This window comes from Tympanuchus pallidicinctus, unplaced genomic scaffold, assembly GCF_026119805.1.
Source record: "Tympanuchus pallidicinctus isolate F22 unplaced genomic scaffold, pur_lepc_1.0 scaffold6, whole genome shotgun sequence".
Classification (NCBI taxonomy): Eukaryota; Metazoa; Chordata; class Aves; order Galliformes; family Phasianidae; genus Tympanuchus; species Tympanuchus pallidicinctus.
In genome coordinates this window covers 26,016,508-26,041,040 of record NW_026294780.1, presented here as the reverse complement: position 1 = coordinate 26,041,040, position 24,533 = coordinate 26,016,508, and the positions used below count along the sequence as shown (strand labels likewise).

At 37.5% G+C, this 24,533-nt stretch overlaps 1 protein-coding gene across 1 annotated transcript in view; it reads left to right on the top strand.

Moving 5' to 3' along the window:
• The window catches only part of LOC128071565 (uncharacterized), a 591,148-nt gene extending 567,064 nt beyond the window's left edge, over positions 1 to 24,084 (top strand). The window contains exon 3 of the mRNA XM_052664425.1: positions 23,677 to 24,084. Coding sequence (XP_052520385.1) covers positions 23,677 to 23,816 — 140 coding nt within the window. The 3' untranslated portion in view covers positions 23,817 to 24,084. The remainder of the gene's footprint in view (positions 1 to 23,676) is intronic.
• The last annotated feature ends 449 nt before the right edge of the window (positions 24,085 to 24,533 follow it).

Genomic DNA, 24,533 nt, shown 5'->3' with positions numbered 1-24,533 from the left:
CTGGCTTCCTGAGGCACAAGAGTACATGTTAAGTCAAGCTTACTCTCAAATCTTTTTTTTTTTTCAAAGCTATGCTCAATCCTTCTCATCTCTGAGCTTGTATCAATACTGCTGTTTACCATGACCCAGACGTAATACCTTGCTCTTGGATTTTTTTGAACACAGTGAGGTTCTCCTGCACCCACTGCTTGAGAATGTCTAGGTCTTTCTGCATGCCATCATATCTTTCAGGCATGTGGACAGCACCTAACAGCTTAGTGTCACCCACAGTTTGCTGAGGATGTACTCAATCCCACTGTTGATGTCATTAAAGAATATATTAACAGCTTCTATCTATCTAATTTATTTATAATTTAAAGAGTATAATACTAAGGCAAACTAGCCTTTCCTGAGTAAGAATCAAAGATTTTTATCACAGTAAGTAGTTATACATTTTTTAAGTGTTCTGAGTAATTCAAAACAAATATAATGCTTTTTTATAGCATTTTTATATACTATTACATTAGTGATTGCAAGGAGATAGACAACAGATAAATCTTTCTGTAATATCTCAGAATCTACAAAAAAAACAAAAACAAAAAGAACTGGCTTTCTCTGTCCTACTGATTTTTCAAAGTGCAAATATTGGCATAAGTAATTATCTATGATTTGTTTTACTGCACTTCTATGCATTTATGTTTGTGTCCTTAGTAAGTCTGGAAAAATGATTGTACATAAAAAATTTCTGGTCAGAAATTTCAGAAAAAAATAAGGTATTTGTACAGTGAAATGTCAGTTACCTAAATCCAAGTAGACTTGACATTGTCCTTCAATCTGTACTTCAGTTGGATAGTATTAGTTTTTGCTTGAAATATTTTCTTTGCAATATCTTCAGGGTATGAAAGATGTACTCTGTTGTCTTTTATAAACAAAACTTTACTATTTTGCACTGCAAAATAAGCATTATGAAATATTTGATTTTACAGAAATATTTTTGACGAACTCACACTAACCTACACATAAGCAGTTGTCAGTTCTTCACCCTTACGTTGCTGATACCTCTGAAATGTAGAAAGCATCTCTGCTCTACTGATCTGTTCTTTTTTAAGAGATTTATTTAAACACAGATTCTGAAAACTTCTGACATTTCCTGTTGTTTGAAGAACGCATTTAAAAAACGAAACAACAAAAAAAACTTCAAATCATAAAGTCAGTTTCTGGAATTACACTGTTTACCATTTCAAGGTAAAGAGCTATACTTAGGTGGACAAATTTCTCTGGCACTGAGATTAATTGTTATGGGACAATCTGCATTAATTCTGTTATAGTCCCTTATTTTTGAAAAAATAGTGTTGTAGACAAATGTCTTGTGAATCAGTCTCGCTGTAGACCAACTGGTAGAATTGGCCTAAGGAAAATCTGTGATTGACATATTTTGTCCTTTATAGAATGTGTGTGCACTCAAGTTCCTGAGCTGAGCAACAGTCCCTATCAGTGTTAATTTGTAGTAATTGATGACATAAATACGCAGATTAGATTTTGATTTTTTTTTTACTATTTCCAGCAACAAAGGGAGACAATACTTTGAAGATTTAAGATATCATTAGTTTCAAGAAGAGAGTAGACTTTTTTCATCATGGGAAACTGAAATATCTTTTGTAAAAACTCTATGAATTATTTCTAGAGGATGTATAATCACAGGGAGGTGATATATGGGAGAACTAGCACGGCTTCACAAAGGACAAATCCTACTTGACCAACCTAGTGGCCTTGTATGATAGCGTCACTGAATCAGTGAACAAAGGAGGAGCTATTGATGTCATCTATCTGGACTTCAGTAAGGCTTTGACATGATATCCTACAACATCCTTCTCTCCCAATTGGAAAGATATGGATTTGATGGGTGGATTGTTTGATTCATGAGGAGCTGGCTGTGGGATTGTGTCCAGAGAGTGGTGATCAGTGGCTCAGTGTCTGGATGGAGATCAGTGATTAGCTTTCTCACCTAGCTCACTGATACTGTTTTCTTTCTTTTTTTAGACCCATCTCCTTGCCTTTTCCGTATGCCCATTTTCCCTCTCCAGGGGTGGGAGTCTATGTGTCGTTAGTCCCAGAACTGGGCTGAACTGACCCAAAACTGTTGACATAAGATCCAATGTATTTATGAATCTGGCGAGCTTGTCCATTTGTTTATGAAGACTAGTTTACAATATTTTAGTAAAATAAATTTCATTAAATATTATAATCTGATAAAACAAAATCTTTCATAACAGTAAGTTCACGTTAAACAACATTTTCATTTTCATACTCAGTTTTTATGAGGTTCAAACATTTGATTTTGTTCACATCACTGTATGTATATTGTTAACAAGATTTTATTTCAAAGATCTTAACTGAAGCAAACTGTATTTTGATCTCTTAATTCTTTGTTATGAATTCTGATTTTTCAAATCTCTTATTCCTAAATCAAGACAAAAATCATGCTGGTTTTTTGTTTGTATAAAAGAGCATTTAGTACAGTGTCTTACCTGCCATATAATCATAGAAATAAGAACTTGAATGCTCTTTAAAGGTCATTGGCTTCCTTGAAGAGAAGTGTTCTATGCTTAAATTATTCCTCATTTTTGCCTGACCTGTCCTTTGAAGTCTCTAGTGATGTAAATTCCTTAAAGTTTTTCACAATTTCCTGCCATGATTTACTACCTATCTGTCAGGAATATGTTTGAACAGTATTTTTAACATATGATTCTCATTTCTTCTTGTAGATAATCAGATTAAAACTGATCTACATACACACTGTCAAAGTTCTCTTATCTCAGGTAAGGCTTGAGTGTTTTAATTAGTCTTCATTTATTGCAACTTACTTTCATTGAGAGTATTCTATTTGCTGCTAATACATTCACCCAGCAACAAGATTCTTATTCAGTCTCCTGACATTTACACTTCTCAGTTACCAAGTGATTTCTCATGGACTGAAAAAAAATATCAGTCTCTTTAGTTTTCAATTGGTGAATAGCTGAAAATTAAAAGTAATACTTGGCAAAATATGGATATATACTAAACAGTGAGAATGATCACTGATCAGATTCCAGGAAGAATATGGAAACACTTGCATAAGCTTCTCTTTTATTTATTTGTTTGTTTTATAAAACTGTTAGTAGCAACCTATCTTTCACAGAATCACAGAATGATTGATTGATACTGGAAGGAATGTCTGGTCCAACTGCTGCTCAAGCAGGGCCACCTAGCTCATGTTACCCAGGACCACGTGCATAATATTAATTAATTTTACAATACAAATAGTATAAGTAATCTACCTGGAATTGCATAATATGTTTAAGCAGTTTCATTAAAAAACAAACAAACAAACAAAAATACAACAAAAAAAACTTCTTTATTCTGTGTTCTAAAATGTGTCCTTTTATTTAAAAAATATTTTTAATGTAATCTTTACTGATAAGTAAGAATCTTTTTCTTTTGTAAAGACTTTTGAAAATATTTATACAGAATTGCACTATTTCTTTGTGTTCTAAACTAAAACTTTCTTTAATGCTTACTTATTCAACTAGAATTAGTTTTCTTGAAATGACCAAAGCAAGACAAAATATTAATTTTTTCACTTCATTATTATTATTTTTTGTCGTGTTCAACTTTGATTTAATAGCTGATTTCAAAAACATTATAGCAAGGATGAAATAGATCCACTATTCTGAACAGTTATTTGAGTTTGGAAAAACTGTCTACTGTATGACTTCCAGAGTAAGATTCAGAAGAATTAAACTGTTACAAAGAATAGAAAGCAATTGGCATAGGTGCATGTAATAAAGGCAGAAAGCCAAGAAGTTTGTTCTGCTGGGCCTAACTGTAACCTTAAACATGCTAAGACTTTAAGGTCTAATATTTAATTTATTTCTATGTTCGCAAAAATTTTGTTTTCATTCTTAAATCTCTCATGTAACAAATTGGTTTGACCAAGAGATGGAATTATACATCTGAGAATTCTCTGTCTGATGAATTGGAGGGCTTCTTAGGCAGAGCATCCAAATAATCGGAAATATAAATCACTCTACTATATTTCTACTCCCAAACACGTAGCACAGGATATCCTCATAATTCACCATAATGAGGTCTTCTGGATGCTACCTACCTCATATCCAAGCTCTGAAAGCCACTTGATTTTGCAGCATTTCCTGATACTAATCACCTATGTCAATCAGTAAAATCTGTTTAGCTGCTTGTTGCCAGAGGGATGGGAAGGTCAAAGTCAAAGAAAAAATCAGTATTCCTTTTAAAATAAATAAATAAATAAATATTTTTTTGTGCTATGAGGGGTTAATATTGTAATTTAAAATTGATATCACTATAATTGTCTGAGCAGTGTTTTTCATGACTTATCACATCTTGGTCAATGACATATATAACACCAAGGAATTTGCAAGCATGTCCTTTAAACTTCCAGTTTCTGTTTTACTTTCTGTAATTTTAAGAATAATTCCAGATATATGTTATATAAAATATATTGGCAAATACTGTAGATTACCTGGCCAACTGCTGTTATTGCAAAGGAAAAAAATATTATAAAGTAAATGCAAAAGCAAACAAAATAAAAATAATGGTGCTGATACTGATAGAAAATGGGAAAGCTATCAGAAATACTTTTTTTTTTTTTCCTGTTTTATTTATTTATTTATTTGTTTGTTTGTTTGTTTGTTTTCTGGGAAAGCACTTGCAATTGATATGCTTTCGCTACCCAGTGTTTGAAAGGATTTTTGTGTTTGTATCACTGAAAACTTGGTGATCCATAAATTTGTACATTACCGATGTTGACTTTTTACAAAAAAGGTTAGTCCCTTTTTTACTGTGTGCAACAAATGTATCTTTGAATTTAATCTTTAGCAGTAAAATGTTTTGTTTTAATGTTTGTTTAATGTTTGTTTGTAAACAAACAAGCAGATTTTTTGGGAAATGCTTGAAACATATTTGACAAGTGTATTACACATTAAGTAAATGATATTTTTTGTGGAGTTTTAATTTTTTTCTAGTTTAATTATTTTATTTTATTTTATTTTTTAGAAAAAAAATGTTGTAGAAACATTTTAAAGTTACTTGAAAATTATGTAGCATTCATTGAGTCAATCTACATTAATAATCAGAGAGATATCAGATTCTAGATTCAAGTAGATGTCCATTAATTCTCTTGATTTTCAACAAAGTCTTAGACATGGTTCATAACTGTATCAATTATTCTTCTAATAATCATCAAATATATTTCAGAACTTAGAACATGTGGAAATCATCTGAGACTAGGATTTATAAATAGCCGTGCTGTTTTGTAAGAAAACCTGTCTTTAGGACAGAGATTTCAACAAGTGATTTTTGTTATAGTCATTTTCTTATTTCTTATTTCAATATTTTTGAACCATTTTCAAAGCTTCCTGATAAATGTCTCAAATATTAAGAACTGTTTTACACTTGCTGTTTCCTCATTCGTTCTAAGGTAAACTAAGCCAGTTTGTCTTTATTACGAATACATGAGCAGTGTAACATTCTAAAAACAAAACAGTTCAGAAGTAATATGTTTATCACTCTATGGTGTTATTTTATTGTAATGTAAAGAATATGATAATTTTCTAGTAAATGATCAATTAATATAACACTCTACTTGGTCTGAATGCTCTCCACTACCTTTTGAAGTATCAAATTATTTTTTTAAAATTCATTTTGGGAAGATTTCTTCATTTTTAATCTTCCTTTTGTTATCTTTTTGATTATCTATACTTGCATATCACAGATAGACTCACTGAACTTTATAAAGTATTAAGTAACCTAATTAAAATTTTCCATATAATTCTATAATTTCTCTTTTAGAGTGGAGGGAGGGGAAGAGATTTAAAAGTAATATTTGTTATATTCTATATATTGCAGTAGCTATTACGTGTTACAGTTCATGAAAAAAATGAAAGGAAATGTTACTAACTATTAGAATTTACTTCTTATTTGCATGTATATACATGGATTTATGTGTGGATTTTAAATTTTTTTCTGCATGCCTAAGAACCTCCAGTGTCACTGACAGTTACTGGAATACTTGTCTGTCTGCCTGGCTTATGTTGCACGAATTATCAAAGAGAGCATACTGATTTAATGTTAAAGCACTGGGTTTATGTGGTAAAAGATAGATAGTGAGAGAGGTTACAGGGATGTCTTTTGTGAGAAGAGATCAGGAACTGCCTCATTCCATACACAGTTCCAGTTTGCTGATAGGGAGCCACAATTGGCTAAAGCAGAACAAATGAGTGATGCTGGCTGTACCTCTGTGAGAGCAGATTTAAAAAAGAATGAAAAATGTTGTGCAGCATCTCAGAGAAAGGAGTGCGAAAATGTGAGAGAAACAGCTCTACAGATACCAAGGACAATAAAGACAGAGTGAGAGCAGGTGCTCTCCTTCCTCTATTTATATTCACATATGCTTACATAATAATTATGATTTCCTTTCTCTATTTATTTTTTGAAGTGTTTGTTAACTTCTTATAACCTACATCGCCTTTGAATTCTTCTAGTGGATCATGAAATATACTGTCCTTTGTCCTATAATGTTCACATCTTGGGAATAATCATGTTGCTTTCTTAGTTAAAATAGATGTTGTTTTTAAGCTTTAGTAAAGAATATGTGTTTTTGATGGGGGGGGGGAGGGAGAGGGGGAAAGAGGTTTACACACCTGCATATGAATGGCTAATAAACAGCCTTTCATTTCAATTGGTTGTAAACCAGTATTTTTTTTTCCCCTTGGTGACCCCTTGCCACATAAATACATGGCTTCCTTTGTTCATGCTCAGAAGTGTCTGAAAATTGAGTGGTTTCTGCTTACCTGAATAGTGTTTCTGCAGCACTAATTTTTTGGGTCTGTTTTATTCCTTAGAATGTGGTATAAATATATGTGGACATGGTAACACTGTTGGAGCATGTATGTCATGCGGTAGCCAAACCTGATACAGTATTACAAAAAGCATTTTATCACCATCCTTAAAATTGATGTCTCAGAGACGTAGTGACACAAACTGAATATGCCAGGTTGCATTCTACCACTTAAAAAAAAAAAAAAAAGGAAAATCAATGATGCAGTAATTAAGATTTTTCTCTAGCTCTGTGTAATTTAAAAGAATTGATATAGCCTTTGATGACAAAAATATTAAGTAGCCATTCAGTTTTTATGATCAGAATGCTATGACTGATTCTCAGACTCTTCTTCCCAAGCATGTAACAAAGCTGAATGAAGGTAGAGAACTGACCTGATGACATTTTGGAAAGGAGCTGCTTATTTGGAAAAGAGACATAAATGTGCTCATAAAATTTTGGAAAAAAAAAAAGAAAAAAAGAAGTTTTTTATATATATATACATATAAATGTATGTAATACATATATATACAAATATTTTCTATCTGTCACAGCAAACATTTTCCTTTTTTGAATTTTATTTGTAATGCTGCTATACACCTCTTTTAGCCCAGATTTCTTCCTTCCTCACTTCTTGAAAAACCTATTAACAATAAGAAAGTGAAAAAATCAAGTGGTGACGCATGTCGTGACAGATCAGTTCTTGCCTTCTCAACAATGGGATCTCATTACAGGGTGTCTTTCTTCACCGTTTTCTGGGTATATTCTGCCCTTATCAAAATGTAGCTTGAATTAAAGTGTTGAACAGTCTGTTTACTTTATCCTGTTTGCTGAAATGTGGAAAAGGGGCAATTCTCCTTGAATAAGAGAAGATGCCAGCCCTGAAAGTAAATGACATGACTAAAGAAGAATATATTCAAGAGTGCATAAAATGAGATATACTTCATATATAGAGAGTATAGTACAATAATAGCTAGAAGAATGCTGAGAACAGTATGACATAGAAAAATGTGAATTCATCTAAGGAGGTGGGATACTTTTTTATTTTTTATTTTTTCCCCCTGAGGGCTTAAACTTCACATTTCATGAAGGAATGAAATTACCTAGAAGCTCTTCAGAAATGCTATGTGAAGATAAAAATTGAAAAACTGAAGAAAATAACATTTCTTTTCCCTTGCAATGTAGCAGACATTTATCCACAAATTATTTTTCAGTTATTAATATTGTGTAAAGCAAAAGTTCTAAAACAGAGCCAAAGTTTAATCTGTCTGCATAAGTACTGGGGAGCTGTGTTTCAATTAAGTGAAGAGGGCTTAGTCTACTTTAAAAGAAATAGTTCTTGGAATCAGTTCTTAAGCTATCTGTAAAAGGAACCTCAAAACTTGTCCTCTTATTGCATCTTATGGCATCTCTTATTTTCAGGACTTATTTTCATAACAATCTGAATTGCAGTTATTTCCTTCATCTTTTCCACTTGACTTTATATACTCGTTCTGGAGTTATTCTATTTGGTATATGCACCTCTCTTCAGGACCAAATTTATTGTTCTGGAAGCGTTTTTGTGAAGAAACAGATAAAAAGTGTATTTCCAGTTTTGAATATTCCATTCATCTCTAATCAATTTCTGATGCTTGCCCAAGAAGGAACAGAACAGAGGAGTTTATTCCATTTGCATCCTCTGCCCCCTTTTAGTCTCTTACGTGCCTGTATAACAATACATGCAGCACGCCTAGTAGAAGGAAGAAGTACAGATCTGTATGTGATCATAGGGCTATAATCTCTCTGTAATCACAGGAATAATTGTGGGGCAGCTCATGTGACAAGAAAGTTTTCATGGATGGCTGCATATAGTTTAGGAAAGATAGGCTGATGAGGAAAGGTAGTGGAGCTGCTATTTATGTGAGAGATCAGTTGGAATATGTCAAAATCCACATAGGAATAAACAGCAAAATTAAGAAGCAGGCTAATAAGGGTGACAAGGTTATGGGTCTTTACTACAAGCCACCTGATCAGAAAGACAAAGTTGATGAGACATTCTACAGTCAGGCCTGTGCTTCATGATCACAGGCACTGATTCTCTTGGGGGATATCAACCACCTGGGAATTTACTGGAGAAGCAACACTACCAGGCATACACAGTCCAGATGGTTCCTGCAGTGTGTGAAAGGTAACTTTCCAAATCTGGTGGTGATGGAGACAAAAAGGAGAGGTGTGCTGGTGAACCAAGTTCTTGCAAAAATGGAAGGACAGGTTGGGGATGTGAAGGCTGGGGGCAATCTTGGCTGTAGCAACCATGAGGTAGTGGAATTCAGGAACTTATATGGAAGAAACAGGGCAATAAATAGGATTTCAACTTCATGAGCAACAACTTTGCCCTCTTAAGGACCTACTTGGAAGTATCTAATGGCTTAGAGCACTGGAAGGTAAGGGGGCCCAAGAGAGCTGGTTGACATTCAAGCACAAATTCCTCTAAGCTGAAGATAAGTGCATCATTAAGAAATCAGCCAAAGCTAGCAGGAGATCTGCATGGGTGAGCAAGTATCCCATAGAAAATCAGAAGTGGAAAAAGAAAGTCTACAGATTGTGGAAAAAGGACTAGGGGGAGTGTCAAGGACAACAAGAAAGACTTCTTCAGGTATTTCAATAGCAAAAGAAAATCTAGGGAAAATGTGGACCCTCTGCTGAGTGAGATTGGTGACATGGTAATAGGAGACATTGAATATCAAGTTGGGAAAGGAGAGCAAGAGACTGATGTGGCTGAACTGAGATCTGCTGCTCAATCTGAAGAGCAAGAAGAAAATGCATATGCAGTGGAAACAGGAAAAGGTACTGTAGAAAGAGTATAAGGAATCTGCTAGGCTGTGTAGAGATGGGGTCAAGAAAGTCAAGGCCAAGCTTGGATGGAGATGTCAAGAAGAACAGAAAGGGTACCTCAACCAGAAAAGGAAAGTCCAGGTGAACCCTACCCAGTGAGGGACACAGTAACAACAGGAAAGGAGAAGTCAGAGGTTCTTAATAATCTCTTGCCTTGGTCTTCCATGATAACTGCTCACAACACAACCCTAAAACATTCCATTTGGAGGGAGGGGAATGGGGAAGCAACTTCTGTTCCACTGTAAATGAAGATCAGGTTTGTGACCACCTGAGGAACCTGAGCATCAGCAAGTCTATGGATCATGATGTGATGCATTCCAAAATCATAATGGAATTGGCTGATGGATTGAAGAACTGGCTGCAGGATTGAGTCCAGAATGGTGCTAAATGGCTCATTGTCTGGACAGAAATTAGTGATGAGTGGTGTCCCCATAGATCAGTGCTGGGACTGATATTCTTCACTATCTGCATCTGTGACACTGACAGTGGGATTGAGTGCACCTTCTGCAAGTTTGCAGATGACATCAAGCTGTGGGATGCTGTCAAAACAGCAGGGGGAGAGGATGCTATTCAGATAGTCCTAGGCAGGCTTCAGAAGTAGGCCCAGGTGAGCCTCATGAAGTTCAAAAATGCAAGATCTTGCACATGGGTTGAAGCAACTCTCATTATCAATACAAGCTGGGGAATGAAAAGATTGAGCACAGTCCTGCTGAAACGGAACTGGGGGTAGTGATGGATGGTAAGCTGGACAGGAGTCATGAATGTACCCTTGCATCCCAGAAAGACAACCATATCCTGGAATGCATTGAAAAAAGAAAGGCCAGCAGGTTGAAGAAGGTGATCCTGCCCCTCTACTCTGTGCTGCTGAGGTCTCATCCAGATGTGGAGACCTCAGTACAGGTGAGACATAGGCCTGCTTAGACCATAGCTCTGAAAAACCTCTGAAACTTGTTGGAGCATGTCCAGAGGAGTGATACAAAAATTAAACACAGAATGGAACACCTCTCTTACAAGGACAGGTGAAAAAAGCTGGGGCTGTTCAGCTTGGAGAAGAGAAGGCTGCAAGGTAATCTGATAGCAGCCATTCATTCAAAGGGGACAGACTCTTAAACAGGGTCTGTGGTGATAGAACAGAGGCAAATGGCTTCAAGTTCAAAGAGGATAGATTTAAGTTAGGTATAAGAAAAAAATCTTTTACAGTAAGGGTGGTGAGGCACTGAGATGGATTGCCCAGGTTGATGCCCTGTCCCTGGTGACTTTCAAGATGTGGCTGGATTAGGTTGGTAAGGCCTGGATAAGGCCCAACATTATCTAGCTGTGATGTCCCTTTTTGTTGCAGAGGACTCGGACTAGATAGCCCTCAGTGACCCCTTCAAAATTTAAGGCTTCTGTGATTCTATAAATTTTACTTCAACTGAGTTTTATTTGTAGTATTTTTTTTAACTGTGAGGGTTATTAAATTCTGGATGAGGTTGCTCAGAAAAACTATGAATCTTCTGTCCTTGGAGATAGTCAGAATGCAGACACAGCTCTGAAAAACCTCTGTAACTTGAACTAGATGATCTTCAAAAGACTCTTCTAGTGTCAGTGATTCTGTGATATATATAAGCACTTACCTATTTTCTACAGACAGAAAAAATATAAAAATTTGTTTTTTCTTAATACTTAGTCATGTTCTCTTGCTTTTGCTAAATGACTATCTTATAAATTGTCAGTTGTTATACTTACAAAAGAACTTTTTTTTTACCTCCACAAATATTCGATCACTGAAGCAAAGAAATAGGTTTTTACATGTTTTTATGGTTGTACAACTTGAGCATGCATATTTTTAACTGAAGTAAACACAAAAAGGTTATGAACAGTGCCAATTCTGCATTTGCCTTCGAATTTTAATTCACTTGTACTAGTTTTTTATTCTCTGTTCCTAAATGCTGCATGTTAAGTACATATGTTGTTTCTTCTAACTGCACTGAAAAACCTTTTTTCTATACTACCTAATGCTCAAATCATGCAAATTTAACAGTCCAAAAAACGACAACATAAATTATTTTATCCAAAAACAAACATGGCATGAAGGGAAAATACTTTATTTGTGAACAGGTGTGTGCATAAGTATGTGTAAAAGTGCATGATGAGCAAGGTGTGTCTAAAAGAGAGCTAGCAGATAATGTGACAGTTCAATGTTTGCAAATAGAGAAATACTGCTTCTGTTGACAGTTTTATGATTAGGGAATGCCTGTAGTGTCTGACTGTAATTGATTCCTGAATAGAATGCATCAGGAATTGTATTCAACTTCTTATTCAACTGTTGTTCTGAACACCTAAGTACGTGCTGGTGAAAAAATTCAGAAGACTTGGAAACTGGATCTCAAATTGAGATTTATCAGTTTGCATGGATGGTAGCCTAGAAAATCTAATTGGGATATACAGGAGAGCTAATGTGTGCAGTAATAGCAGCATGTGTTCTATAGTGCTAACTGGAGTAACATCAGCTGGCGTATGGTAGACTTATGCAGGTAACAGAGAAAGGTATGGAAAGTTGTAGGGGTGTCTACTGCATGTCGAACAGGTGAAGGGATTGAGGGTGATGGCAGATTCAACAATGGGAAATGTTACCGTAGTCAAAGATTTTTAACTATATTTTTTTTTTTACAAAGAAGTGTTTTTTACAATGAAGTGCTGATTTGTTACTATTATTGTTTTCTTTTGTGTTTTAAGAGTAATAACATCATAACAAAAAGTAATAGTTTTTTATAAAAGTGAAGGATTCTTTCAAATCTTGAAGTTCCAGGAGTTCATAATTTTTCTATGATTGTTTGATTACTTTATAAAGTGAATAAACTTGCAAATATGTTAAATTTCAGCATCTGTTTTTGTAAATGTAAAGGGAGTTACCTGCCTTTAAGAAGAGACAAACAGTTTGATGACAACTTTATTACTGAATAGTAAATATTTATGAAGCAAGACAGGTGCCTAAATACAGCATAATTTCATATTACACTGTCTATACAGTGTTGATAGATATGATGTGGGCTTATAGGAGTTCCACAAAGCTGAATATAGATCTGAGTTGTCAAGTTACGTTACATTACGTATCACAAATACATACATGTATGTTGTCTTTTCTCCAGTTTACAGAAGGAAGAAGAGGTTCTTTGATATATGTATACCCAGCGTGAATTTAAGAAACAACGGTTCAAATGTTGGTGCCACCAGTTTAACACAAATCTTAATCAGGGAGATGGGGAAGGGAAGGAGGGCGATAGAAAAGAAAGGAAAGAAGCAAGAATTGCATAAAGTGGGGATAGTCACTGCCAGGATCCAGCAGTGGTCCTGTTGCATGCTGTCCCAACGGTCCAAGGCAGGGGAGAGTGAAGGAGCATGCAAGGGGGAGCAGCAGGAGCATGGGTGGCCTTGGGCAGCAAACAGGTAGCAGGAAGAAGATGCAGAGTAAGTCTGGGAGGAAGCAGCAGGACTCAAGTAGCTGGCCCAAGAGAGTCCATCAGCATGCAGGCATTCTGTAGTGAGGGATCTGATGGCAGACACCTTTGTTCTTCTTCAGCATGCTGATAGAGTGCAAAGCAAGTCCAGAAGGGAGAGACGCAGGTCGTGAGGCTTCTCATGTCAGAAACTCCTTTTCATGAGGAACCTATTGCCAGAAAACCTTTCTTCTCTGTGAGGATTCTGTTGCCAGAAACCTTACCTCATGGTTGTTTCTCCCCTTTTTATCCTCCTTTTTTTCTGCCTACATGACATCCCTGGGTGCTTGAGCAAGTGTCACGAAAGTACTGCCTGAGATGGCCATCTTCCTCAAGATAAGTCCACACAAAAGACTGCTTCAAGGCCCTTGAATCTGTGGCTTATCTCTCTCTCTTATTGCTCCTGTCCTTGTCCATCTGTGTCCCTCAGACAAAGGATTTCACAACCCTTGCCCAGGACTTGCTTGGACTTGTCCATCAGGAAGCTTTGATGCAATGGCATAAAATAATAATCTCTCACATATGTATGCGTGAATGTATCCCCATTTTACAAAAGACACCTCAGAATTTGCATTTCCAAAGAGTGTTTTACATTTTAGAGCATGTATAGACTATTCAGAAATATTTTGTCATTTTTGTTGTTGTTGTAATTGTAGTAGCTTGAAAAGTACTACAGAGAAAATGAAATCACCAATTTATTCCTCGCCTTTTACGTAAAATGTGGTTTAGGTAAATAAGATACCCATAAGTCATCATAGATGTATATCATAGTCTAACTTGAAGGGCAGTGAAGCCATTTGCTCATCTCCTCTGCCCTCAGTAGAACTGGGAAGAAAAAAGAATCAGAAAGGAGAAAAACAACAACAACAACAAAAAACATAGAACTCCCCCCCCCCTCCAAAAAAAAAAAAAAAACAACCCACAAACAAACAAAAAAAACAACCAACCAAAAAAAACTGTCATAGCAGAAGCCAGGACAGTGTATGACCATTTTCAGACGTAGGAAATTCAGCACCTTCTTTTCTGCACAAGTTGCACGAGGAGTCCAAGGGCATAGCTTCTGGTGCCTGTTATATTACTAAGCAGGAATTAGTCTTCATAATTTACCAGTACGTCATCTCAAAACTTTAGAGATTCAGGCTTGGAAAGGCTAAGAGATATATTGTTAGAGATTAGGAGCTTAAAAGTATGTTCAATGTTTATAACAAAATGATAAATGTACTAAGGAATTTATTCTTAGTTTTTTAATGTTTTATAGAAGACTTAAAACCTGGAAGTAGAAGGAGATTAAATATTCTAAAGTATACCACTTAGTAAGCAATTATATTTTTCTTCTATACTCCTTGAAACATTGAAATCTATAACATAAAATACATTAATACAGCACCCTCCAGAGGATCAAAGCATGAGAGACATGACAATATGGGACCAAGTTGCACTGAAACAAGAAAATGCATTTTTCATTACATGTTAAACTCATATGTATCAAAGAAGTTTTCATGCTCAAAACACAATTTTGCAAAGCTTCAGAACAATAATACAGCTCTGAATTACATTGCTGGTAAGGTACAAACTCAACTATTTAGGGCAGATAAGCTAAATGTGGGCTGCTCATTTCAGAAAAATGTTTCTCATAGGCATCCTCTTTTAAAAGATAAGCATGCTTATAAAGAAAATTGAGACTATATTTTGCAGCTCTATCTAAATACATGCCCTGCAAACCTCCAAACTTCCGCTTCTAATCAACATATACTATGAAATCCAGATCAAATTACTGACAAACTTCATTCACGTATTTTCTCCTGCACATTTTTAGCTTGTTTTTACATTAGTTTATTCTCATAGTTTAGTACTAAACAAAATAAAAAGAATCACTTTGGTTTTGTGACTAACTTGATGAATATTTATTTTTTTCACAGTAATTTAAAAAAAGAATATATTTCGTTTAAACTACCTACCTTTGTGGTTATTCTTTTCTAGCCTAGCCATAAATAAAACTATGAAATTTACAGTTGTATCCATACCTTTTTTTTTTTTTTTTTTGGTTTGTTTGTTTTTTTTTTTCCTGTGACCTCAAGTAACATTAGAATGGAGACAAAGAAAAATAGATTACCACAACATAACAAAAGTGACTTGATACCAAATAGCTTTGAAAACATCTTTGCATGATAGACAAAAAATTACAAGCACTATTTGATGCTATATCAGTATTTCTTCCACAGTGATGTGAGCTACCCCTGGTACACAGCTAACAACCACACATCGCCATTCACTCACTTTCCCTTCAGTGGGATGGGGGAGAGAATCAGAATGTTTCAAATCAAATATCTCCATTTTGATGGAGAAAAGTTGTGTTGAGATTAAGAGAGTTGAATAGGGAAAAGAAAAGCTGTGCTTGAAAGCAAAGCAAAACAAGTAATCCATTCACAACTTTCCATTGGCAGGATTTTTAGCCATTTCCAAGGAAAGCAGAGCTTCATCACATGTAATGGTTATTCAAGAGGACAAACCTTTTCAGTTTGAATGCTCTCCCATTTTCTACTGCTGAGCACAGTGTCACATGGTATGGAACATTCCTTTGTACAGTTGAGGTCAGCTATCGTGGCTGTGTCCCCTCCTAGCTTCTTGTACACTCCCAGCCTGCTCAGTGGCAAGACAGTGAGGGAAACAGAAAAGATCTTGACTCCGTGTAAGTACTTCTCAGCAACAAGTGAAACATCAGTGTACTATCATCACAATCCAAAAGATAGCATCATATGATCTGCTATTAAAGAAAAAAAAAAAAATTGTTCTAGCTCAGATTAGTACAACACACAAAAACAATGATAAATGAATGAAACTTTACATTATCACAGGCAACATTATTTATTTTTAAAAAGATGTGAATTAAAATAAACTTCAAATAGGCACAAGCTACACTGAGCCTATGTACTTTGAGCTCAAATGCACTAAGGAGTAGGTAAAGCTGAGAACTCAAGCAGAATTTAAATATTTGAGAACTTACGAAGTGAAAAAGGAAGAACTGAAGATTAAAGAGCAGAACTGAAGAAATTTAGACATACAAATATTTGTAGAGTTGTCAAAGACCAGTTTACTTTGGAATGTTACAAGATAGCTAGGTAAAAGCATGAGTATATAACATTTTATAGTATAATAGTATCATCTGGGTTGGAAAAGATGGTCATCAATTCCAACTTGCAATCTTGCTTCCTGTGTTCTATCACTAAACCGTGTCTGTTAGTGTCATGTCCACAGGTTTCTTAAGCACCTACAGAGATGGGGACAACACCGCTCTTTCTGGCAGCCCATTTTAATGCTGGACAACCCTCCTGTTAGAGTTCTTTCTAATATATAATTATTTTATATATAATTACAATATGTAATTATTATATATATGCTTCCACTGACACAGCTCAAGACTTTTTTCCTTGCATCCTGTCACTTGCTACATGAGAAAAGAGACTGACACACTCCTTGTTTCAGCCTCCTATCAGATAGCTATAGAAATAGATGAAATCTTCCCTCAGACTCTTCTTCTCCAGGCTAAACTATTCCAATTCCCCCAGCTGCTCTTCATATGCTTTGTTTACTAGGCCTTTCACCATCTTCTTTGCTCTTCATACACGTATTTTTCACAGCAAGGAACCCCAAACCGAAAGTAGTTCTCAATGTGTTTTTTCACCATTACTGTATTCAAGGTTACAGTCCCTTCCTTATTTCTGTTGATTACACTCTATTTCTGATTCAGATCAAGATGACATTGGCCTCTTGATCACACTGCTGGCTCGTGTTCCACTCACGTTCCAGCCAACTCCCCACAGTTTTGTTTCCTACCACATTCACAGACTTTTTCTCATCTACTAAGCAGATCATCTTTTTGCAGAAGGAGAAATAGGTTAGTCAGGCAGGATCTGCCTTTCATAAACTCATGCTGGCTGCATCTGATCACTTGAATCTCCTTGATGTGCCAAACAATGACATTAAAGATGATCTGCAGCATAACATTCCCTGGCATTAAGATCAGACTGAGAGGTCTGTAATTCCCTGAGTCCTTCTTTATGCCCTCACTGGATCTCTCCAGTTAACCAGGACTGCTGTTTAATCAATGAAATTAGCTTAGCGAGCACTTCTGCCAGCTTTTTTAATACATTTGAATAACCCTATCCAGATCCATAGTCACATGAATGTTCAAATAATGTAGTAGATCATTTCCATTTTTCATCTGAATCATAGGGACTTCATCTTACATCCTGTCACCATCTTCTAACTCAGGAGACAAGGAAAAGACAGCTTAACATATCTTGGAAACAGTACACATTCAATGTTCTTTACTAGATCAGTTCCACAAAGACAGATCAAAATGTTTGAGATACTCAGCTTAGAAGTTTCTGGAAACTTTTCCCTGAATTGTAGAAAGGAAAATGAACCTGTTTTTGTAACTGTTGTATTGCTCTGCTATTGCCTTGTGGATTAGTTAATACGGTTTAAAATTTAATGCAATAAAGCAATATGAGTTAGATGAAGAATATTGCACTAATATTGCAGAAAAAAAATCAACTACATCAATATTTTCACTGCAAAGAATTATGACACAAAAATAGAAGCTTAAAGGCAACAAGATACTCTGATGAAAGTATTTACAGGAGTTTCCTCCTCCAGTGTGTATTCAGCAGATTGCTTTGAATCATAACATTGAGTTTTTTTACTGCAGTATTAATGTCAGATCACAACTATAGTCACAAAGAAACAAGTCGAAGAAATTAAAAATTGGACCACCTAACAATACCTTGTACCAATAGCATGCTTTTCTTACTGTGCTGTAAATCACACTGAATCAGGAATTATTAGCAATGGAATTTTATTGACATTGGGATTTTAGAAATTGTCATGTTTTTATGATTTTTGTTATAGATATTACACATCATAATATCATGTAGTGCACTGGGAGTTAAAGAGATAATGCTCAATTTCTGTGGACAGTCAATAGTTCTGGGTATTCCTGTTTCAGAAGAGAAGAAAAACTACATATCCCAGAGGACTTACTGTTCCCATATTCCATTCAGAGGGAAAGATAAAACTGAGACGGCCCTTTTTCCCCTTTCTGCTTGTCTCTGCAGTGTGTGTCACCTAGCTATCTCACCTTCAGTATACATAGAATCATAGAATCATAGAATCACAAGGTTGGAAACAACCTGTATGATCATCTAGTCCAACTGTTTCCTCATCACCACTGCCACCGCAAGCTACTAAACCATATCACACAGCACGTCATCCAGATGCCTCTTGAACACTGCCAGGGACGGCGACTCCACCACCTCCCTGGGCAGCCATTCCAGTGCCTGACCACTCTCTGAGAGAAATAGTTCTTCCTTATGTCCAACCTAAAACCTCCTCTGATACAACTTACGGCCATTACCCCGTGTCCTGCTAGTTCCCTGGGAGAAGAGGCCAAATCCCTCCTCACCACAACCTCCTTTGAGGAGGTTGTAGAGAGCAATGAGGTCTCCCCTGAGCCTCCTCTTCTCCAGACTGAACAATCCCAGCTCCCTCAGCCACTCCTCATAAGACTTGTGCTCCGGACCCCTCACCAGTTTCATTGCCCTTCTCTGGACATGCTCCAGGACCTCAATGTCTTTCCTGTAGAGAGGGGCCCAAAACTGAACATCTAGCCATCTAACCAGTTCTTTTACCCAAAGAGGTGTGTACCTGTTCAGACAGGTAGAATAAGGCCTTCATTTTTTTGGACACACTCTCATTTTATTTGATATATTAGCATCAGTTTATATTGTATTATATTGTTTTATCTTGCATTTCGGTATCTTATTTAGTAAATTAACTCAGATCACTCCTCAGATCACTGCCTCTGTTTTGTTTTTTAGGCCCATCTCCCTCCCTTTCCCCTTTTCCCTCTGTTCGCTTTCCCAGGGCGTGAGACTGTGGGTCCTTCCGGCCCGTTAGTTATGGAACTGTGTCCATAAAGCTTTGACAGAAGCATTGAATAACTTTCTCTTCAAATTTCTACTTGATGGGGAAAAAATTAGAATTGTAGGATCAGAATATCCTGAGTTGGAAAGGACCCGTGAGGATCACTGAGTCTACTCTTGGCTCCACATAAGACCAGAGAAAAATCAGAGAACTTATCTGAGAGCATTGCTCCGATGCTTCTTGAACTCCGGCAAGCTCAGTGTCATGACTCTTTCACTGCAGAGGCTGTTTCAGTGATGAAGCAAATTCTTGGTGAAGAAACTTCCTGATATCCAACTTGAATCTCCTTTGATCACTTAAAAGTAGTAAAAACAAACAAACATAAAAGCCAAATGTAATAGAAATTAATGTCATATTTAAATACTTTTAAATTTAAAAACTAAATTTAATTAAATTTTAAATCACTTAAAATTAGCAGTAAATTCAGGAGCTTTGCGTAGTGAGGAGTCAACAATTCACTGAAATAGTGCTGGAGAAACACCAGCCATTTCCAGTAATGTGCTATTTCTTTAAAAGGAAGCAGCTAATCTCCTTTTCCAGGCACTAGACAATTTATCTGCTTTTTATTTTGTTAGTGGTACAGGATGCATTCTAACACTGAAATCAGTTTTTATTATTTTTATTTTTATTTTTTTTACATACTCTTGATTCTGTGTAGAAAAAAGAGCAAATATATGACTTGACATAAGAGATCATGTACCATAAACAGGAATTGACATTCCATAAAAAAGTATTAATTGTCAGATTTATGGCACAATGTCTTCCAACATCTGCATAACTCATCATAATATTGGAGATGTTCTAATTTTAGAAATGCTGTTGATGGGGGAACACAGAAATAGCTGGTCCCTCACTGCTGACTCTGCCCCTTTTCATACAAGAGGCTATATTATAGTTTCAACAATGCAATGCATGTTTTTTGTGAGAGCTATTTTCAGTTGAGGTGTTATAAATATGGAAAGTAACCATTTATGTGAAATGTGAAATGTAATTTAGTACAGATTCCAGCATCTTTATTAACACTGAAAAAGGAAATAATTTCACAAGGAAATAACAATATTTAAATCTTAATAGCTTACCCAGGAAGTGTTTATAACCTCTGTTGTTCCTCTCATAGAATCATAGAATGGTTTGGGTTGGAAGGAACCTTAAAAATCATCTGGATCCAACTCCCTGCTGCGGACAGGTTTTCCAACCAGTAGGTCAGGCTCCTAAGGGTTCAGTTCAACCTGGCCTTGGACACCTCCAGTAATGGATCATCCAGAACTTCTCTGGGCATCCTGTTCCAGCATCTCATCACATTTTAAGTAAAGATTTTCTGCCTAACATGCATTCTAAATCTCTTTAATCTCTTTTAGATTAAAATTGTTCTCTCCAGTCCACTTGCTATCACACTTTGTAAAAGTCCATCTCTCCTCAGGCACCGAAAGGCCGCGATGAGATTTCCCTAGAGCTTTCTCTTCTCCAAGCTAAACATGCCCAGCTCCTTCAAACTCTCCTTGTAAGAGATGCTCCAACCCTCTGATTATCTTGATAGAAGTCCATGATTCCAGATGGGATCCACCCGAGTGTGGTAAGGGAGCTGGTGGACATGACTCCCAAGACACTGTCCACCATCAATGGTCTTGGTCAACTGAAGAGGTTCTAGATGACTAGAGACTTGTTAATGTGATGCCCATCTATAAGAAGGGTCATAAGGAAGATCCAGGGAACTACAGGCCTATCAGCCTGACCTTGGTGCCAGGGAAGGTTACAGAACAGATCATCTTGAATGTAATCACATGGCACTGTGGGACAACCAGAGGATCAGGCCTAGCCAGTATGGGTTCATGAAAGGCAAGGTTCTTCCTTACCAACCTGATGTCCTTCTCTTCACAATTATACCTTATGTGTCTCATTACTGGGGCAGTACACACATTTTGAACATTCTGAAATTATTATCAAGGATGAAATACAGGAAGAGCAAAATTTCATGAAAAATCTCTAATGAACACATGGAGACCTCACTAAGAATTGCAGCCACTGCCATCAAAACCAGCTGGTGTGTTAGTTTCACAAAAGCAAGGTCAAACATCTCACCAGTTTCATGTTTTTGTTCCTCTCTCTATTTCTTAAAATGTTTTAAGAAAAATATTTAAAATTAAAATATTCTGTACCTTAATGATATTGTATATTTTGTGAGAGCTGCTCTGAAAGTAATGCCTCCAATTTCATTATGTTTTCTCATAATTTCTGAAGTGATATGGCAGTAGAGCTTTCACCCTCCCAACAGTATTCCATTATAGTTAATTGCTGTGTGACAGATGGCAGAGAGCGGCAGTCTGACAAAATGGCATCTGACATGAAAGTGCTTATGAAGCAATGGTGTATATTTTAATCCTCCACATGGATAAAATTGCACCCATTGACTTTTACTGATGCTTACTGAATGTCAATGGAGACCAAATTGTGAATGAGTGTACAGTGTGGCAGAGGGAGGTATGTTCCAGATGTGGTGGCAGATGTGGAGGTGGGTCACCTCCACTGGTACAGATTTTTGCAAATGCAGCATGCAGGCTCTTATTCATTGCAAGTGAAAATGCAGTTAAAGATGATGACTATGTTGAAAATAGTGTTTTAGAGTAAATCTCAGCTACTTCAAATAGTGTTATTGTACTTTTTGAGTCAGTTATAAGTTTCCATAGAAATAAATAGGAAGCACATATAAATAGGGGGTATTACTTTTGGAGAGATCTATGTATAGACAGCTCAAGATTATTTCTATTCATGAAATGTGGCCTAGGCAAGCCAATACATTGGACATCCATGCTTAGAAAGCAAGTGGTAGTAGACTCTTACAGGACCAAAACATACAATTAGTATTGGGAAGCTCTACTGTGCAGTTTACTGTTATTATCAAATTTCTGAAAGAAAAAAAAAATTCTCAGTTGTGATCCATATTTCAGGGCTTGCTATGCATTTTCCCAATTTGTGTCCACAAAAGGAAGCTTCAAAACCAAGAGCCATAGTACTTTATTGTCTTTCACAGAATCACAGAATCACAGAATTGTAGGGGTTGGAAGGGACCTCCAGAGATCATCGAGTCCAACCCCCCTGCCAAAGCAGGTTCCCTACAGCAGGTCGCACAGGTAGGCATCCAGGCAGGTCTTGAACATCTCCAGGGAAGGAGACTCCACCACCTCCCTGGGCAGCCTGTTCCAGTGCTCCGTCACCTCACTGTAAAGAAGTTCTTGCGCACATTTGTGCGGAACTTCCTATGCTGCAGTTTCCATCCGTTTCCCCTTGTCCTGTCTCCACTCACCACTGAAAACAGTCTGGCCTCGCCATTCTGCCCCCCACACCTTAGATATTTATAGACCTGGATCAGGTCCCCTCTCAATCTTCTTTTCTCAAGGCTGAACAGACCCAGTTCACTCAGCCTTTCCTCATAGGAGAGATGCTCCAGGCCCTTCACCATCTTCGTGGCCCTCCGCTGGACTCTTTCCAAGAGATCCCTGTCTTTTTTGTAGCGGAGAGCCCAGAACTGGACGCAGTACTCCAGATGAGGTCTTACCAGGGCAGAATAGAGGGGGAGGATCACCTCCCTCGACCTGCTGGACACGCTCTTTTTAATGCACCCCAGTAAGCCATTGGCCCTCTTGGCCACAAGGGCACACTGCTGGCTCATGGCCAACCTGTCGTCCACCAGGACACCCAGGTCCCTCTCCGCAGAGCTCCCCTCCAGCAGATCATCCCCCAACCTGTACTGGTGCATGCAATTATTCCTCCCCAGATGCAAGACTCTACACTTGCTTTTGTTAAACCTCATCCGTTTTTTTTCTGCCCAGCTCTCCAGCCTGTCCAGGTCTCGCTGAATGGCAGCATGGCCTTCAGGCGTGTCAGCCAATCCTCCCAACTTCTTATCATCAGCAAACTTGCTGAGGGTGGCCACTATCCCCTCATCAAGGTCACTGATGAAGATGTTGAACAAGACCAGACCCAGCACCAACCCCTGAGGAACACCACTGGTTACATGTCTCCAAGCAGACTCTGCACCGCCAACTCTGCACCACTCTGTGCTCTGCCAGTCAGCCAGTTTTCAACCCACCTCATTGTCCACTCATCTATCCCACACTTCCTCAGCTTTGTTATAAGGATGTTGTGGGGGACAGTATCAAAAGCCTTGCTGAAATCAAGGTAGTCTACATACACTGCTCTACCCCATCCACCGCTCTACCCCCATCCACCCAGCCAGAGACAACATCATAGAAGGCTACCAGGTTGGTCAAGCACAACCTCCCCCTGGTGAACCTGTGCTGACTACTCTTGATAATCTCCTTTTTTTCCAGTTGTCTGGAGATGACATCCAGCACCAGCTGTTCCATCACCTTTCCAGGGACAGAGGTGAGGCTGACTGGCCTATAATTGCCTGGATCTTCCTTCTTGCCCTTTTTGAAGACCAGAGTGACATTGGCTATCCTCCAGCCTTCAGGCACCTCCCCCGTCCTCCAAGACCTCTCAAAGATGACAGAAAGCAGTTCAGCAATCACCTCTGCCAACTCCCTCAGCACCTGTGGATGCATCCCATCGGGTCCTATGGATTTGTGAACATTGGAGTTGCCTAGGCGCTCTCAGACCATCTCTTCCCTGACAGAAGGGAGGTCTTCCATTCCCCAGATCCTCTCACTAACCTCCAGGGTCTCAGATTCCTGAGGGGGAGCTTTTTCACTGAAGACAGAAGCAAAGAAGGCATTCAGTATCTCCGCCTTCTCAGCATCCCCCGTTACTGGAACACCCCCGTCACTTAGCAGGGGAGCCACATTCTCCCTAGTCTTCCTTTCACTGTTAACGTACTTGAAAAAAGCCTTTCTTATTATCCTTTATCCCCTCTGCCAGATTTAATTCCAGGCGGGCTTTAGCCTTCCTCGTCGCATCAGTTCTCACAGCTTGCTTCGTTTTTTCTGTATTGTGGTCAAAAAGGAATGAATAATAGCCTTGCTGCAAGTGTGAAAAAATTCATTTTCTGCAAAGCATGTACATAACATGGAAGACTAATGATTGAAGAGAGCTGCTGTCTTGTTGGGAAAGCAGAAACATTGGGCTGGAAGAATAGGTCGTATCTTCCTTCTCTAATTAGATATCCTTCATGTTTGACTCAGCCAGTAGACTTTGTAAGTGCCTTTCTCTTCTGTTTCTTTTCCGTCTGCAGGAAAGAATCCTTTTTGTCATGAGGTAGTGGAACATATACTGCCCTCCTCCATGGGATAGCAGAAGACCATGTGGTTGTGCTGGGTGGAATGCACACCCGAAACAACATATGGGGCCATGATCAAGGAAGTTGA